This window comes from Podarcis tiliguerta (assembly GCF_965153285.1).
Source record: "Podarcis tiliguerta genome assembly, chromosome: 2".
In the NCBI taxonomy this organism is placed as follows: Eukaryota; Metazoa; Chordata; class Lepidosauria; order Squamata; family Lacertidae; genus Podarcis; species Podarcis tiliguerta.
The window spans coordinates 70,147,500-70,165,069 of record NC_139535.1 but is presented as its reverse complement, the minus strand read 5'-3'; the positions used below and the strand labels follow the sequence as shown (position 1 = coordinate 70,165,069).

Here is a 17,570-nt window from a genome sequence, read left to right as displayed (position 1 = left end):
AGTATCTGAACTTGCTCCTATGAACTTGTTAGTTGCAACATTTCTCTTCCAAAAATAAGAACAGCAGAAACGAAACAACTCAGGATAATCTGCAGTAACCCATTTCTTTTCCTTATTTGCTTTGAGCCTTTCTCTTTCTCTTTGTTGTTGTTATTGTTTTTTGTGTATTAGAAATGAAAATAAAAGCAGTTACCAAAACAAAAAAATCATTATCAGAGGCCCTTCTCTGAGTCCTTCCGTCTTCTGAAGTTAGGCAGATGTGATCAGAACAGATGGCCATTTCAGTGGTGGCACCAGGCATAGGGAATGTTCTTCTAAAAGATAACAGAGCACTAAATTTGATATCTTTTCAGTGTCATCCAAATACCTACTGGTATATATTTTCCCAGGGCTTCAAAACCTAGCTAGTTTTGAACTGATGAGTCTTTTTTCCTGGGTTTTGTTTTATTTTTGTTTTTTTGCTTGCTTGCTTGCTGTTTTATAAGATTGTGGTTATATATATATAATTTCATGATTTTTAAACCACCCTAAAAATTGTTCATTTCTGCATAGTATGTAAATTATGCCATCAGCTAGTAAGGCATGTTGAACAAAGTGAGAGGCTAATTTTTTGCTACCTGCACATACAACCTGCTTGCCAGTTGGGAGCATCAAACATCATAAATTAATCTAGCTCAGACAATGGCCAAATCAATTTTCAATACCTTCTTGGGTGATAGCCAATGCATATCATGCTCCGTGGGTGATTCCACCCACTGAAATCAATAAACATAAGTAACTGAAGTCCATTTATTTCAGTGGGTCTACTCTGAGTATGACTTACTTAGTTGGCTACTGCCCATGAATTGTTATTGGCTTCAGGGCCTGGAGCTGTGGCATATGTTCATATGAAGACTGGGGCAGGCAAGCCTCTCCCGAAAGTCCAAAGCAGAACTATACAGAACAAAACCCTATTCTTTTAACCCATCACTGAATCATTCAGGAACTTTGCATTATCCAAATGCTGTTCTCTTTGGGTAGGTGATGGCAGGTTTTCCTTTCCAACTTGCATATTTTGATTGTCAGTAAATAGGAATATATGGCACTCTTCAATAATTTATGTACAATAACTCACAATAAGGAACATACTCAACAGCCAGCCAGGATAGGATTAGGAGCAACCATACGGTGAGAATGATAAAAAAAAACTTTTGCTTCCTTCTAGAAATGCTGCCTTGCTATTTTGGGTATTTGTGTGCAGTTGTGAGGGGAGGAGCCGAGTTCAAAAAGTTTGAGAAATGCCACTTTAGTATAAAATCAGAGTGGAGAAAAGTGTGGGAAGGTACTTTCTTTTCCATGCCAAAACCATGGCATCTCAGCATGCAGACTTCATGGCACAGGACAGCTCATGCTGTAGAGCTGTGAAGTTTCTTTTGCACTTGTCCCCATGTTGGATCTGACCTCACTTCCTTCAATAGAGCATCCTTGGAGAATATGCCTGTCTCTGTCTATAGAACATTTAGTAACTCTCTGTTGTCTCATTTATTTCTGCATCCAAATCCTCAGTTGCAGAAAGGAAATGCTTGTTAAACACACACACACACTTTGGCATATGCAAATTCTGATATTTGCAAGTTCCAATAGCACTGAAAACACTACATCAGTTTGCTGATTTCTAGCATCGATAACCAACAGAGAGTGGATAGGATTGGAATATCCAGTGTTTGCTCAGTTATGCCTGTGGCAAAATGTGCTTAGTGTCCCAAGACTGATTAAGCTGAAACAACAAGTGAGAACAAAAAACCAAAAACCAACAACACTGGCTGGACTGAAGCAGGAAGGATAGAGCTGTGAGTGCTGAGTCTCTTCAGCTGGAATCCTGGAATATTGTCGGAATACTGTATAGTCAAATAAACTGATTGATGCTGAATATATCTTCTCAAATGATGGATTATTTCAATGTAAAAGTTTGGGATTGCTTGGGAAAGAACTGTTATATAGTTTCATTTCTTCTATTAGTCTACCTATTTGGATGGAAAGAAAGCGGCAGCCGCAAGGCTTGACTACAAATTAAGTGACAGGTGATTTAACTGCTCACTTGTAGGTCTCCCCTCTTTTTCTACTCATTCTCAATTGAATCTTCCCACTGTGGGATCAGCTGGCCTGCTTCCGAAATGCTGCCCTGTGGAGAGAAGTGTGCATCACTTTCTACCTGTGCTGCGGCAGCTTCTTCTGAGGTCACTCCCAAAATGCACATAATGGAAAGAGGCAGAGTCCTTGCATTATGTAACAAGAGCAACACCTCAGTGCTGCTAATCTGATGTCTGTAGTGAGATTTCCTTTCCCCGGTTCTCCTCCTCATCTCCCTATGACACCAAATGTGCCTCTATTGATTTCCTCCCCACATTTGTTTTCATGATTTATTATTAATGGGATCATTTTTCCATCCTTCGAGTATGAAGGCAAATTTTGTGTAAAAATCAATTGAGTGAATGCCGCCGATGGCGTGTTTGGTTTTCTTTGCTTTCATCCCCCATGTGCTGTCCTCAGGAGACACAGCGCAGGATATTAGGAAACAAGCAGGGAACAGGGAGAGGAGGAATCAGTTGTTAGTGGCTCATATAGAGGAGCCCCTCTGTTCAATTGCATGCTCCTTCACTCTCTGCCTGTATGTCATCCATTGCCTTCACACACACACACACAAAACAAACAAATTTGGCCCTGCCCAGGATATAGATCACCAGAGAAAAGTTTATTTTATAATGTGATCATTATTGTAAGAGATTCAGGAGAACTAACAGGGTCACATTCCTCCATCCATCTTCTGAAATGGGTTATGCAGCAGGGGGACTAAAACCACCTCAGTCTTTTTTCCACTCAATATAATACAGGGTATCAGCTTTCCATATTGCCAAATACTATACACCATTGCATGTTAGCTACCAAATCCTATAAATGATCAACTTTCCAGTATCAAATATCACTGGGTGGAAAGTACAGAATATGAAATACTGTTAAATCATCCAGCAATTAAATGAACCAGCAAAACCATTTGGACAATATGTGACAGCAAAATTAAAAAGATTCAGCAAAATTACCGTATTTTTCGCTCTATAGGACGCACTTTTTCCCCTCCAAAAATGAAGGGGAAATGTGTTTGCGTCTTATGGAGCGAATGCAGGCTTTTGCTGAAGCCTGGAGAGCGAGAGGGGTTGGTGCACACTGACCCCTCTCATTCTCCAGGCTTCAGGAAGCTATCCGCAAGCCTACGAAGCCCAGCGGGAACTCCCGCAGGGCTCCGAAGGCTTGCGGATACCTGCCTGCAGCCCGAAGCCCGGGGAGCATGGCACTGTGCACCCTGGGCTTTCGGCAGCTATCCACAAGCCTGCAGAGCCCGGCGGGAGTTCCCTCCAGGCGCCGCAGGCTTGCAGATAGCTGCCCCAAGCCCATGGTGCTCAGCAGGCTACAGCACTGCACTCCCCGGGTCCTCGGATAGCAGCAAGCTCCAGGAGGAATGGCGAGGTTGAGCGCAACCTCGCCTTCGCTCCCGGACCCCCAGCCCCAAGGCTAAAAACGAAGCCAAGACAGCTAGTGGAATCCATCCCGCTCACTGTCATGGCTTCTTTGGGGCCTGGGGGGGAAATAAAGGGTTTTTTTCTTTATTCCCCCCACCCCCCCAAAAAAAATAGGTGTGCTCTATGATCCGGTGCGCCCTATAGAGTGAAAAATATGGTAATAAGGATTTAAGAAAGAATTGCAATGACAATTTTGGGGAGTACAATTGTTTTTTACCTCCTTTGTAATGTGGAGGACAAGTTATCCATGTCCTGACATCGTTACACTGTGCTTTTCTCCACTTTAGTGAATGAAGATAAGCCAAATAATATTTTTTAAATGGAGGGGAAATCACCATGTAATGATATCAGGGAAAGGATATGCTGTATCTGATATGATATGCTGATAAGCCTATAATATAGTAGGAAAGGAAAACAACATGGGCTGAGGTTTTGGACATCTCATCTGCATCTTTCATTATGACAATGATCATCCGTGAAAAGTGTGTGAGAGCTCAGAATGCCTTCCCATGAATTAAGACAATGGTGCCATTTGGTCAGAACTCTTGGGGATAGATGCTCAGCGTCCCTCTTGGCAGAATGAGCAAGAAGCCCCTCAGAAACATCCAAGCTGGCTTGCTACATTCTGAAAGAGCCCCAGCACCAACTACCCCAAGTAAGACCAGGGTGTCCCCAAAGTCTAAATAAAATTACCTAACTGCACCAATGAGATTCAATCTAGTTTGTTAAGAAAATTCCCAAACTCGGATCCACGGGCGACTCTGGGTCATTTCTCTAGGGTAAGGTAAGGGTAAAGGGACCCCTGACCATTAGGTCCAGTCATGACCGACTCTGGGGAAGGTACTGTAGTCTATCTTAAAGTTTTTATGTGTTTATATGCCTATCACACTTTTAAACTTGAAATCCATTGTTGTATATTGTTTTAAATGTTTGTTTTGCTATTGGGATTGTGGTTCCATTTGTGTTTCACAAGCTGGTTTCTGACTGTAATAAATTTCATGTTCATGTTCATTCACTTCAAAATGAGATAAGTGGTTGAATTGTGAGCACTATATAGTTCCTATCCCTGACTATCAGATTCTGAGTAAGTAACAGAATCTAATCAAGCACATGGAATCTTTCTTAATTTGCATTACTGATACAAGTCACAGAACCCATCTTTTCTCGGTGGTGCATTCATATTTTGAAGGAGGATGCGTGTGGCATCTGTTTTGCATGCACAAGGTCTTGGGTTCAGTCCCCAGCATCTCCAGGTAAAATTGGGAGCTGCCTTGTGTTCCTTAAGTTATGCGAATGTCCACCATTATGTTGGCATCACAAGGGCATTGCTCATTTTCAAACTTCTGGCTCACCAGAGACATTCTCAAGCTCAAAAACAGCCTTTGCAAGTTTTCTAATGATATCATCAAATTCCAGCTTGGCTCTTATTTTCAATTCTGAATCTGTACAGATCTTGAAAAATTCACCAGTGTGCCAGGTCTTGGTAATTCTCACTTGGTCTCTGTGCTTCAAAGAAGTGTTATTCTCTTACGCTGCATGTCAGAGTCTATCGAAAGTAATGTTTAATTTGAAAGTTCAAGGTAACACTCAGTTTGAAAGTAGAGCTGTCAGCACTGATGAAACAACCAGCTGAAGAAGCTTACAACTTATTTAGTTGTATGGGAGTTTTCAGCAGGTCCTGGCCCAGATGGTTGGCAAGGCAAGGAAAATGCACAAAGAAGCACTTTATCTTACAGATAATGAAAACCAATGGCTACTCCACAAATGCTATGCATATGCTTCCTGCTAGCAGCTAGACAAATTTATGGAGGAGAGGGCGATCAAAGGCTATCAAAGACTTACTAGCCATGATGGGAAGTGATGCTTCCAAATACCAGGTGCTGGAAACCACAGGGAGGGAAAGTGCTCTTGTGCTTGAATCCTGCTTATGGGTTTCCCATTGGCATCTAGTTGGCCACTGTGAGAACAGGATGCTGAACTAGATGGGTCATTGGTCTGATCCAATAAGCTCTTCCTTATGTTCTTAGCTGTTTACATTGGACAAGCTAGTAATCATAGAATCAAAGAAATGTAGAGTTGAAAGGGACCCTGAAGATCATTGAGTCCAACCCCCTGCAATGCAGGAACATGCAGCTGTCCTGCATGGGGATCGAACCTGCAAGCTTGGCATTATCAGCAGCATGCTCTAAGCTACTGAGCTATCCAGCTGATTTAATTTGCTTTATATGGCACAGGTATTGCCATAGATCCATTTGCTGTGCTTCCATGACCAGTGATTTAGCAAGGTGCGTGTGTGTGTGTGTGTGTGCGCACGTGCATGTGTGCGCGTGCACACACACACAGATGCCTGCGCGCGCACACGCAGAGAGAGAGAGAGAGAGAGAGAGAGAGAGAGATCCTTCCTATTTAAGCAAGAACAATACAGGTATGAGACAACATTATGCTCTCCGTGCTTCTGCAACCATGAAGAAATCTCCAAAGTATGAGTTCAAATGTTGTGTAGGTGTGAGACACAGTGAGGTTTATATGAAGCATCTAGGGAACGGGAGGAGGGGTAAGAGTTACTGATACTTGTGCATCTGAGATCCCTATGGCATTTTTTTGCACTGATTTTGCACTGCCATCAGCACCCAATACTCTTGGACCACTTCTCCTGCCCAAACCTCCTGGTAGGGACTGATGCCCCTGTGTTGGCACTCCTGGTAAGCTGTTTCCATTGCCACAGGCTTATCTGGCAGCAGCACTTTAATCTAGGAAGCCACCCAACTCCTCAAATTTCCTACTGTGCCCTGGAGCACTCTGCTTCGCTTGGGGGCCAATGCGGGAAATGTAAATGGTGGGCAGCTTCCCAGATCCAGCTGCTTCCCAGATCCAGCTACCTGCCAAGGAAGCTGGTGTCTGTGGTGGGGACCAAGCAATGGTTGGGCCCAGTGATGATGAGCCACCTTTCCAGCCAGCTCCCCACCCCTTTCAAGAACCATGGCAGCACTCCCTCTCAGCTATGAAACTGAATAGCCTCATGCTCCTTGCTGAATCTCAGCCTAACTTCTCTCACAGTCAGGCTAAAATGAGAAAACTCTTGCAAACCCATCTTAGCTCATTGGAGGAAGCATGGGATAAGCATGACAAATCAAATAGCTTCACAACAGGCAGAAATTCAGCAGGTGAAGATTTCCCCCACCACTGCTTCTGCCTGGAAGGTTCACCTGCTGAATGTACACTTGTTATGTTGCTGTAGAGCATACAGGAACCCTATCAATAGAAAAATTGACTCTGGGGCAAATGCAACCTGAGGTTGAGGCATGTGTTAACTGTCTATCTGACTGGATGAAGTGGGTTCATTTCACCAAATCAGGATGATACAGACTGCCTTGTCTTATGTTTTAATTATATACCCTGAGATCTCTCCAGAATTGCAGCCTAACATTTGAGCTGATGATTAACTCTTGGCTTCATCCCATCATGCTTGCCTAGAGGTGATAGCTCTCTTACTTTTGTAGGAATTCTCTCTCTGAAGAAAGGGGGGAGGCGGTTTAATCCCAAAGCAGTTATTATGTGCAACTACAAACCACTCCTTGTATTAAAGGCAGGCATTCAGTTTTGATTCAGTTGCAAACTCTTTGGCTGGCCCTGCTCCTGGTCTTTTAACTGCAGCCTGACATTTAGCAGATGGAGTTTCCCCCATCACTTCATCACTTTTCCCAGGAAAAGCTTCTTCTGCTCCTGCCACTGCTAAATGTCTGCCTGTCCGGGTTCTGCCGAAAGCAGCAGAGTACCATCTCTAAGAAGCAAAGAGGCTAGTGATGCAAGTGAGAGCTTAAACTAAAGGGATGTATGCTTTCTTCTTTTAAGGTGCATGTGTGTGAATTAACTTTAAAATTCAGAAAGATGACTATGTGGATAAAACTAGGGTTCTTAATATGCTGCATTACAGCAGAGCCAAGCACCTTTTTAGGTCTGTGGGCACATTTGGATTTTTGAGTAAGTGCTATGGGTGACAGTCCCTCTGGTCACATCTATCATCCCTCCTCCAGATCACCCACACAGAGAGAAAGAGAGGCAGGAAGCGGGAAAGCACACAGACACAGGCACACACACTTTGCTTTTCGAAGGGATGAAATCCAGTAGAATCAAACTGAGCCTTGAAAAACATGTGACTGTACATCTGTGGAATGTCTCCCCTCTGAAATGTGAATCACCCAAACTTTATGTTCCTTAAATTGGGCCCTTTTATGGTCAGGTTTGTAGAGGTTTGTGGGTTAAGTTGTTTTCAAATTATGCTGCTGCTAATTGAGTTCCTGTGAATAATATTATGTAGTATGTTGTATATTGCTTTATTTTGTTGTTAACTACCCTGTGTATTTTTGGAGAAGGATGATATAGAAATCTCTTAATAATAAATAAACTTCCTCCAGCTTTTCATTCTGACTAAGGTGTGTGTGTGAGAGAGAGAGATGGAAGGAGGGAGGGAGCTCAGAAGGCATCTGCGGAGATCTCAAGGGCACCATTGTGCCCACAAGCACTCTGTTGGCAACCCCTGCATTATGGAAACACTGTGATAAATCGGAACTGGCAAACTTCTCTTCTTTCTCTGTGTGAAGAGCTGGTGAACTTGCAAGCAATTTGAGCTAACGAACAGAGAAGACTGCGGTAAGGGAATGTGAGTGTCATCTGAGCCTCTTCCACACTTTTGTACTGCATGTCAAGCTGCACCTGCCCACATTCCTACACAACCATAACAGGGTAAAAGGCTCCCTGTCCTTCGCTGGTCCCCTCGTCCTGTCAGATCAGGGGGGAAATGGCACAGTCTTTCCTGACTGCTGTCATGTTGTAATCATGTCTGCATCAAGAAAAACCTCTTACAGAGCAGCAAAATGTCCAGATGGACCAACTCCTTGACTGGAATGTGTATAGAACTTTGGTCTTTTGTAGGACTCACACATCTTTCATTCTCTTATTCAAGAAACAGCAGGCCACACACTTTCTTCAAATGTCTTTCATGAACTGTAGAAAAATGAACACTATAAGGTTCATACACTACTATCCTATCTCCATCTGGAGGATTGACTCGACCACCATGGAGATGAGACTCTTATCTCACGGGTGAGGCAGCATTACTGGGAATGTTAAGTTTTCTCTTTGAGTTGGAAACTACTCTCCTGGGCATACACAAGATTCTGTGTTGTGTCTCCCAATCTATTCATTTATTTCATGTATACCCCACCCTTTCTTTAAAGTGCTCAGAGCAGCGTAACTGGTTCTCCCTCTCTCCCATTTCATCCTCACAACAACTGTGTTGTTTTTGATATGGCTTTGATATGGAGCCTGGCCCAAGGTCACCCAGCGAGCTTCATGGCTTGAACCCTGGACTCTGAGGCCTTACTCTTAACACCCTAAGCACTATACCTCACTGTCTCTCAGTTTTGCAAGAGCAGCACCAAAAGCATAGGCAGTCTCTACCAGGAAGCAAAGCAGAGCGACTGATTCAAATGGCATATTTGGGTGCCACTAAAGTTTGGCAGAGTGAGCGACAGACAGATCTTTCTGACCCAGAGGGCACAATCTACGAAGGAGAGTTCTTCCACAGTCCTCCTTAGATCCAGTAGGGTTTATTGTGGATAATCTCTCTCTCTCTCTCTCTCTCTCTCTCTCTCTCTGTGTGTGTGTGTGTGTGTGTGTGTTGGTGTTGTTGGTGTGTTCCATTAGTTAATGGAAATAGGAGCGACATTAAGATTTTCTGCCTCAGACAGCACTTAGACTCGCCATGATCAAAATAAAACAAACCCTGCAAGTTCTCTGCTCTCTAAAATATAGACCTATTTGGTAGATGTTATTAATATTGAATAAAACAGAGTCGGGGAACCTTTTTCAGACGGTGGACCATAATTCCCTTCTGGGTGACTTTCAGGGACCACATGCCAGTGGAAGGCAGGACTGGATGCAAAAGTGGGCAGTGAATGCACCTTTGTCCAGTAGGCCAGTTTCTACAGACCACCCACCCACCTACTCTATCGGATAGAGTCTATCCTACATCCAGGCAAGCAAGAAGCCTTTTCAAAGTTCATGGACTTCTGACGAAGAACGAATCAATGGTCCAATTGGATTTTTAAAACGTCCTAACTTAACCCATAACCGCTTCTCCTGTTATGGCCGGGGCATGTTTCCTCAAGTCCCTGTGAGTTCCGCAGGGCTTCCTTTCCAAGGAGTGGGGTGTGGGGGATGGCAGCCTCGTTCTTCTCGCGTCTGGCTTGGAAGAAGAGACCAGAAGACGCTGGGCTGGAAGTTCTGGTCAAAGGAAGCCTTCCTTTCGGGATGGAATGGCGCTGCCTGTGCGCTGGGTCCCCTTCCCCGCTCCCCTCCCGCCTGGCCGGATCAGGTTCCCGCCGCCCTGCCCCTCCGCGTCGCTCATAATGAATGCTTTCATTCACAAACAAGGAAACTGACACGGGGCGTTTCTATCAGGAAGCTAATGGAGCCGCTTAATGACTAATTGATCAGATCCCCCAGCGCGACTCTAGCCCCGGCTGGCCCAGAGGAGCAGAGGCAATTACGAGGGGAGGTGACTTGGGAGAGGCTGATCCGGGCAGCGGGGGGCGAGGTGGGGGAAGGGTGGGGGAGCCCTCCTCCCCCTTGGTGTATGAGACGCGATCACTCAGTGGATTCGCAAGGGAGGAGGCAAGCAGGCCCGCAGGACTCGGAGAGTCCCACACAGAGGAAGGAGCATAGGAGCCCTTCCTTCTGCTGAGTCAGGCCCCTGGTCCGTTGGTAGAGTATCTCTCTTGGATGCAAAAGGTCCCAAATTCCTTCTCGACCTCTCCAGGTAGCGGGGCTGGACTGGGAGACAGCCCTGCCTGGATTCCTGCAGAGCAGCTGCCCGTCAGTGGAGACAGACCATATACTGTCTGACTCGGTATATGGTTCTCTCGGTCGGTAGAACATGAGACTCTTAATTTCAGTGCTGTGAATTCGGACCCCACGTTGGGCCAAAGAGTCCTGCATAGTCCAACTCTACAATTTGATTATTCAATGAAAAAGCGAGAGGGATAAGGCGTGATGGGAGGAATACTATCTGCACACTCACATCGGCCACCATATTATGAGAGAGAGAGAGAGAGATCATTCTACTGTTTCCTTCAACTTTATAAAGCAACTGAGGGGAACGAGAAATATCGGCAGGAAGGAACGTATCATAGTTTTTTGTAGCTCATCACAAGAAATTGATAGAAGAAGAAGAAGAAGAAGAAGAAGAAGAAGAAGAAGAAGAAGAAGAAGAAGAAGAAGAAGTTCTGAATTCTTTCACTTCATACACAGAAACCAGCTGCTAGATAGATTCTGGCCCTCTGAGCTGCAACCCTTTTGCATCCTTATGAGCGGGGCTTACTTCTAAGTAGACACGTACAAGACTTAGATGTTGGACGCATAAACAAACAAACAAAAAGTGCACAGAAGCTGGAAGACGCTGAGACTGATTTCATCACTGCACGGTGGGACTTGGGGTAAAAAAGAGACTGAAGGACAAGCTCCCGCTTGCGCTTACATCGGAATGAAAATGCATGGGAGCCTATAGCAGAAGAATGGACAGGGGCCCCTCAAGACAACTAATCGAAATCCAGGCATAAGACATTTATTGTCCAATTACAAGTCCTTTAACATTGGCAGTTGGCACTGTTCTGCACGTGTTAAAAATTAAGAAGGGTAACAGACACCTCTCTCTCTCTCTTTTTCTCTCTGTGTGTGTGTCTTTCTCTGAGTCTCTCCCTCTTTCCCAGAATCGCTTTTGTTCTGCTTTATCTAATAAGTTCTGGACTTGCTTCCCGAAACATCCGTCCGTTGGGCAATATATAACTCACCAAACTGCAAGCTATATCCGGCAACAGTCAATGAGAAACCGTCGCCCGCGTCATTCCTCTTTCCTCTTTTCTAACCCAGTGTAAGTAGCAGTCTGCTTGCCTGCCTGCCTTTGCAAGACAGGCTAAATGCAGCGCAGCGCGGTTCGTGGCAATCCACACAAGAAACGAAGAAGCTAATAAAATACAACAGCTGTTTATCAATAAAAGATGAGGTTTTTTTAAGGGACGTACATCAAGAAATCCCTTCCAAAAGCACATCCTCTGGATTAAATCTGGGAAACTCCGTGGAGAAGAAAGTTGCGTTCTTGAAGTGGAATGCCCTGAGGTTGGCTTTATAGAAATCGTGCAGGGAGCTGTCCAGGTGCTGAAATTGAGAACATCAACTTTGGAAGGCCAACTGGGTTTCAAAAAAGTTTCAAAAATCTGTTTCTGTTGACATGAGACTTTGGGGAAACTCTTCAGTTCCCGGGATCGTATCCGAAGAAAGAGAGCGAGAACTAGAGAATTTGTTAAGCCTGTCTTAAAACTGAATGCGGTTCTATTTCTTTCCCTGTATCTCTGACTTTTAAAGCAAATCCTCATAGAAACTGGATGTTTACGTAGAAAATCGAAGAAGAAAAGTCTCCCGAGCGGGGGAGCACTAGGTAGCAGCAAAGCTACCTTTGGACTTAAGAAGAAGGCAGACTATAATAAAGAAGGAGGGGGCACAAAAAAACCAAATAACACAGGAGGCTACGTTCAAAATACAGCAATGTAGCAGGCTAAGTAAGCAGGAATGTTAAAATCATTAAATGCCTCTTACCTGTTAGTTTGTTTTTTAAATAAAAACAACCGCCACCAACCCTGAAAAGAGTATTTCTTGAAATCCAAGCGGATAGCAGAGACAGGATGCAGGCAGCATTGCTTTCTGCCCCTTTTATACCACGTTATCCAATTAATATTGCATCAACCTTATTTTAAAATTTCAGAACCCACAATATAATGTAATGACACAAGGGCATTTATTATTAAAGGACATTTGATTGGGGGAAATCATTGGGGCTCGCTGAGAAAACAAAATGAAACCATGGCGTTGAAGGAGAGTTTAATGCTCTTTCTTACGATTTTCTTCATGGGAATAAAAAAACCAACTTTTTAAAAAACCACTCAGTAAGGAGATTTTCTTGTTATTTTTTCAAAGGAAGCAGAATGTGGTCGGAGTTTTGTTGCTGGATATTCATTGATATGCAAGGGCGAGACATTCCGAAGATCGCTGCGGTTCGAGCATTAATTTTTAATCCTTTAAGGTGCTTCGGGGATTTATAAACAAAAGCCCTACTTTCCTTTTAAGCAGAATTCCAAATCAACCTTTGATACAGTTGTTTTGAGCGATTTCTTTCCTTCTCAATGGAACTTCAAACAAAGAAGTTCCGTCCTTGTCCTGCTGAGAAGGGCTTCGGCTAAACTTACAAAAACCATCAGTCCGGTATTTTGTTTTATTTTTTAATGAACAGCGATAAAATTTGAATTATTTTTTTTAATGAACTGCGAAATTATTTTCACCATTAGTGGGCTCTGTAGGCTTTACCACAAGAAAGTTTTAAGATTTTGGCAAGGGATGTTGTTATATTAGAATACTTCTCTCTCTCTCTCCAAAACATTGACCATCCAATAAAAAAGTTTGCACGTGGGAACAGCGGTAAGAAACGCATCAAAACAAAAATACGTCAGATGTAGGGATGAGAATTAAGTGTTATCATTAACAGTCAAAGTATGATATAATATGAAGAAAGAACTGGTTTTCTAGGAAGAAGATGCGGGCCGAAATTAGGTATAACGTGATACAGTACATACAATAATCTTAAGGAACGGCTTGACCCCTATCGCAGCAACCCTGTAACGCTTTCCTGATGAATTAGCCCCTCTGAACTCCGAGTACATAGAATAGGAAAATATTTGGAAAATCTAGTTCAGCAATACTTATATTGGGATCAACCACAATGTCACAAAAGCGTGGCAAGCTTTCACCTTCTTCAGAACTCTTCGTCAGGCAAGATGTGACACTCTCTTTTCTGGCACAAATATCACTCGCTTCACTGAAACATTTTAGCGCGCCTAAAAATGTTTCTCCCTGCCCCCCCCCCACTTCTCCATCTAAACAGAAAGCAAGATCAACCACAAGATGAACCCAGAAAACGGTCGTGGGGGCGGGGGAGGGAGAAAAAAAACTTCAGTTCAGGTTGAAAAATAAAGCTTCTTTTATTTGAGAAATTTCAGAATGTATTTCCAGGGAGGCGGGGGCAGAAAGTTAGTGACAAAGAGAAAGGTGTAGAGATGACAGGAGTGGACAAAATGCCCCAATTACAGGGAGGAAATATAAATTTTCTAGGGGGAGGGGCGGATACAAGTAAAGACAAGACATTTTGCAAAAAGAACTCTTTACTTAGTGCAGAAACATGTTTAGATCAAAGCCCGGAAGAGGACTGACAGCTATATTTTAAAAACTCCTGCGGGGCTGCCTTCAGTTCAAAATGGGTACCGCAGTGGGCCAAAAGTAAACTCTTTTCGGAGGTGCAATGAAAACTCTCACATCTGTTGTTGTTTTTCTTTTAAAGTCACTCAGACTCAACAGACTCAAGTGAAAGAGCTCGGATTTCAAGCCCGCTAGACCCACTGAACTCCAGTTCCAATGAGCATTTATGCAGTTAGTGTTGCAGATCGTCCTGTGCGGGTGAAAGTTTTCCTTACTAGAAGGGGAGTTTTACTTTTTGACCGGGATGAGGTGCCTTTTGGCCGGGGGGGGGGGTGGGCACACACGTTACGCCATGTGGATGCAGTGGCTCACCTCAGGCAAAAATCTATTACTTGTTGCTGGCTCAGTATGATCTTTCAGCACGTGTTTGGAAATAAGACCCATGGAAATAAAAAAGTAAACGCATCCACGAGTCGCTGATGGGGGGTGGGGAATGCAAGCTCCCCCACTCCCCAACAAAGATTTCCATTCGGCATGGATTTATTTCAGAGAACCCCCTCTTTCTTCCTCAGTCCTCACCCAAGAAACAACGAACTATACTGCATCTGGAGATAGGCATGCATGTGTGTGTGTGTGTCTGAAAAAGAAGACCAAGTCATTTCGCTGTTAAAAATAAAGCTCGGCCCACCTCCGCTGTTTAAGGAGGAATCGGGTTTTGTTTTTTGTTTTTTTGTTTTTTTAAGTTATCCACAGCATGCAGTTGACCAAGCATGTAACAGGCGGTGGAACAACAAAAACTACCCAAACCTGGCTTCAAATTACAATAGCGGACTTTCAGAAAATAGCCTCCCCCTGCCCACAGATACAAATCCACAAAATTTGAATAAATCTTCATTCTCTTCTCTCCCGGTCCTCTCTCTCTCCCCCACCTCTCTCTGCATAAATCCAGATGCGGTGTATTTCCCCTCCGAACTGCATCTACCACTGCCGTTCTTATTGCGTCATTTTTTATTTTAATTTTTAAAAAGAAATCAGTACCTCTCGAGTTTAAACTCTTCCAACAAAAATGACAAGCTTCATACACTCTCTAGGACCCCAGAAGACACACACTCGGGTGAGAAGAGAAACCCAGAAGGATGAAACGGGGAAAGATGGCTTGGAGGTTGGGGGAGAAACAAACTTTTTGTGTGCGCGCGCGTTTTATTTTGGATGGATAGGCCAGTTGGTAGTTTTGATTTGCAGCCGCTCCCGCAGGGAGGAACAACAGTAAGCTGTGCCAACTGAATGATGATGATGACAATAAATAATAAGCAATAAATAATAATAATAATAACATAAATAAATAAACCAGGCGGCCGATGGCCAGAGGAAAAGAAGGAAGCGTTTGTTGGTTGGTTAAGGTCCATGGCTTTGTGGCTCGGTAGGGCTGTCCTTGCAGAGATCCATTTATTCCGCTCCCTGTTGCAGTCGAGCAACATCTATGGAGATCTATATAGATATAGCTATAGATATATGTATGTGATCTATGGTCTTTGGTGCCCCTGGCGCTCTCAGTGCCCCGCCGAGTACTTCATGCGCTTCTGCTTCTGCCTCTGGTTGCAGAACCAGACGCGCACGACGTTCTTCTTGAGCTCCAGCTTGTCGGCGATGGCGGCGATCTTCTCGGACGACGGGCGCGGCTGCAGCGCGAAGTAAGCTTCCAGCGAGCGCTTCTCGGGCGCCGCGATGGACGTGCGCTTGCGCTTGCGCTCGGCGCCGCGCAGCAGCTCGGCCTGCGCGCTCCTCTCGCGACAGGCGGCCTCGGCCTCGTCGAGCCACGCTTGCAAGACGGGCTTGAGCGCGATCATGTTGTTGTGCGACAGCGTGAGCGACTCGAAGCGGCAGATGGTGCTCTGGCTCAGAGAGCCGACGCCGGGCAGCTTCAGGCTGGCCAGCGCCGCGCCCACATCGGCTTGGGTCACGCCCAGCTTGATGCGCCGCTGCTTGAAGCGCTCGGCGAACGCCTCCAGCTCGCGAGGGTCCGACTCCACGTCGCCCAGGCAAGGCAAACCCGCGTGGGGAGCCGGCACCGGGGCCGTCGAGGGAGGCGGCGGCGGAGGAGCGTGTGCCATGCTCGCCATGGCTTGGTGGAGGTGGCCCATGGCTGCGCCCAGGTGTGGGTGCGCGTGAGGGTGCATGGGGCCGGCCAGCACCGCGCCCGGCTCGGGGCCGCCCAGCAGCGCGGGAGAGAGGTGCTCCAGGAGGTCTCCGCCGTCGAGGCTTTGGTGCTGCGCCCCGGCGTGGTGGTGCGGGTGGGGATGGTGCGGGTGATGGTGAGGATGTTGCGCGTGGTGGTGGTGATGGTGGTGCGAGGGCGCCGAGATGGCCACGGGGGGCGAGGAGCTGGACGCCGCCGACGTGCAGGGGACGCTGCTCATGGTATGGTAGGTGGCGTCGGGCTTGAAAGGATGGCTCTTGCCGTGCGAGACCAGGTCCACCGCCGCCAGAGCTTCCGCGCGGGCCAGCAGACTCTCATCAAAGCTCCCGAATATATTGCCCTGCAGCTGCAAGCAAGAACGCGCAGAGCGCCGTCAGTGGGGAATACCGTCAAGTCGGCATTCAAACACATTTTCTCTCTCTCAAGCACAGAGATTCCTCTTCTCAAAGCTCAGGTCATAAAAATTAATATGAAGGCGCAAGATGCTTTGCTGGAACAGACATGTGGATCAGAGAGAGGGAGGGGGAGAGGGAGAGAGAGAGAGGGAGAGAGATTGTGCAGGAGACATGAAAAAAACATTAAGCCGGGCCTGTCAGAAAATGTGCCTTCGAGCAGTCGCGAGGCTCCGTCTACGTACCTGCGGGGCTGGCAGGCACACGCGGCGCATCGCCTCCGAGCTGGAGTGCAGGCTGGCGAACTTGGCTTCCTGCAGGGCAGGGTGCACGCCGAAGGGCGCCTTGGCGTTCATGCCCAGCATCTTGGCGCACCTGGCCGGCACGCGGCGTCGGGCATCGAGGCCGCCTTGGTTCTCTGGCGGGCGCCTGTCAAAGTGAGCGGTGCTCAAGGACAACGCTTCCCTTGCCACGGCGCTGCGCCTCGGCCCCCCCGCCCCGCGCCTGCTTCCACCTCGGCTTCTTCACTCATCTTACAAGCCTTGCCTGCCATGGGACCAGCACCCTGTGCGCACGCGTGCTGCTGCTGCTGGTGGTGCCGGCCAAGAGGGAAGGGGGGGAGCCCCAGGGATGGGAGCCAAGCAGGAGGAGAGCAGGGGCTCCCCAACTAAGGCGCTGGGAAGGATCCTGCCAAAAGCCATTTTTTAAAAAGGCCGCCCCGTCGGCTCCGACGGGGATTCCTTTCTGGCCGCGCGTTAAGAGGCCGGAGAACTGGCCAGGAGGAAGAAAGCAGCTAAATGCTCAGAGTCCCAAGGCGACAAACCTGGCCAGTTGTGGCGCTCCGTGCGTTTTTTCCAGCTCCCGAGGGGCCCGGGTTTCAAATCATAGAATTGTAGAGTTGGGAGCCTGAGGATCATCTAGTCCAACCCCCTGCAATGCCGGAATATGCGTCTGTCCCATACAGAGATCCAACCTGCAACTTTGGCGTTATCATCACTTAGTAGTCTAGCCAACTGAGCTATCCATTTTTAATTTTTTTTACAACAGCAGAATACGTAATAATTTGGAGGCTTGGAAAAGAACCGCGTCTTTTCGCTGTGCTGCACATGGCAGATCTGCTGGATA

The 17,570-nt window shown here is 46.2% G+C and overlaps 1 protein-coding gene across 1 annotated transcript; it reads right to left on the bottom strand.

Moving 5' to 3' along the window:
• Window positions 1-14,873: 14,873 nt before the first annotated feature.
• POU4F3 (POU class 4 homeobox 3) lies at window positions 14,874-16,810 on the bottom strand (the record flags this gene model as incomplete). Its single annotated transcript, XM_083422085.1, has 2 exons — window positions 14,874-16,399; window positions 16,691-16,810. 2 exons carry the CDS (start codon window positions 16,808-16,810, stop codon window positions 15,407-15,409), a joined length of 1,113 nt encoding a protein of 370 aa, XP_083278211.1. The 3' UTR covers window positions 14,874-15,406.
• Window positions 16,811-17,570: the final 760 nt, after the last annotated feature.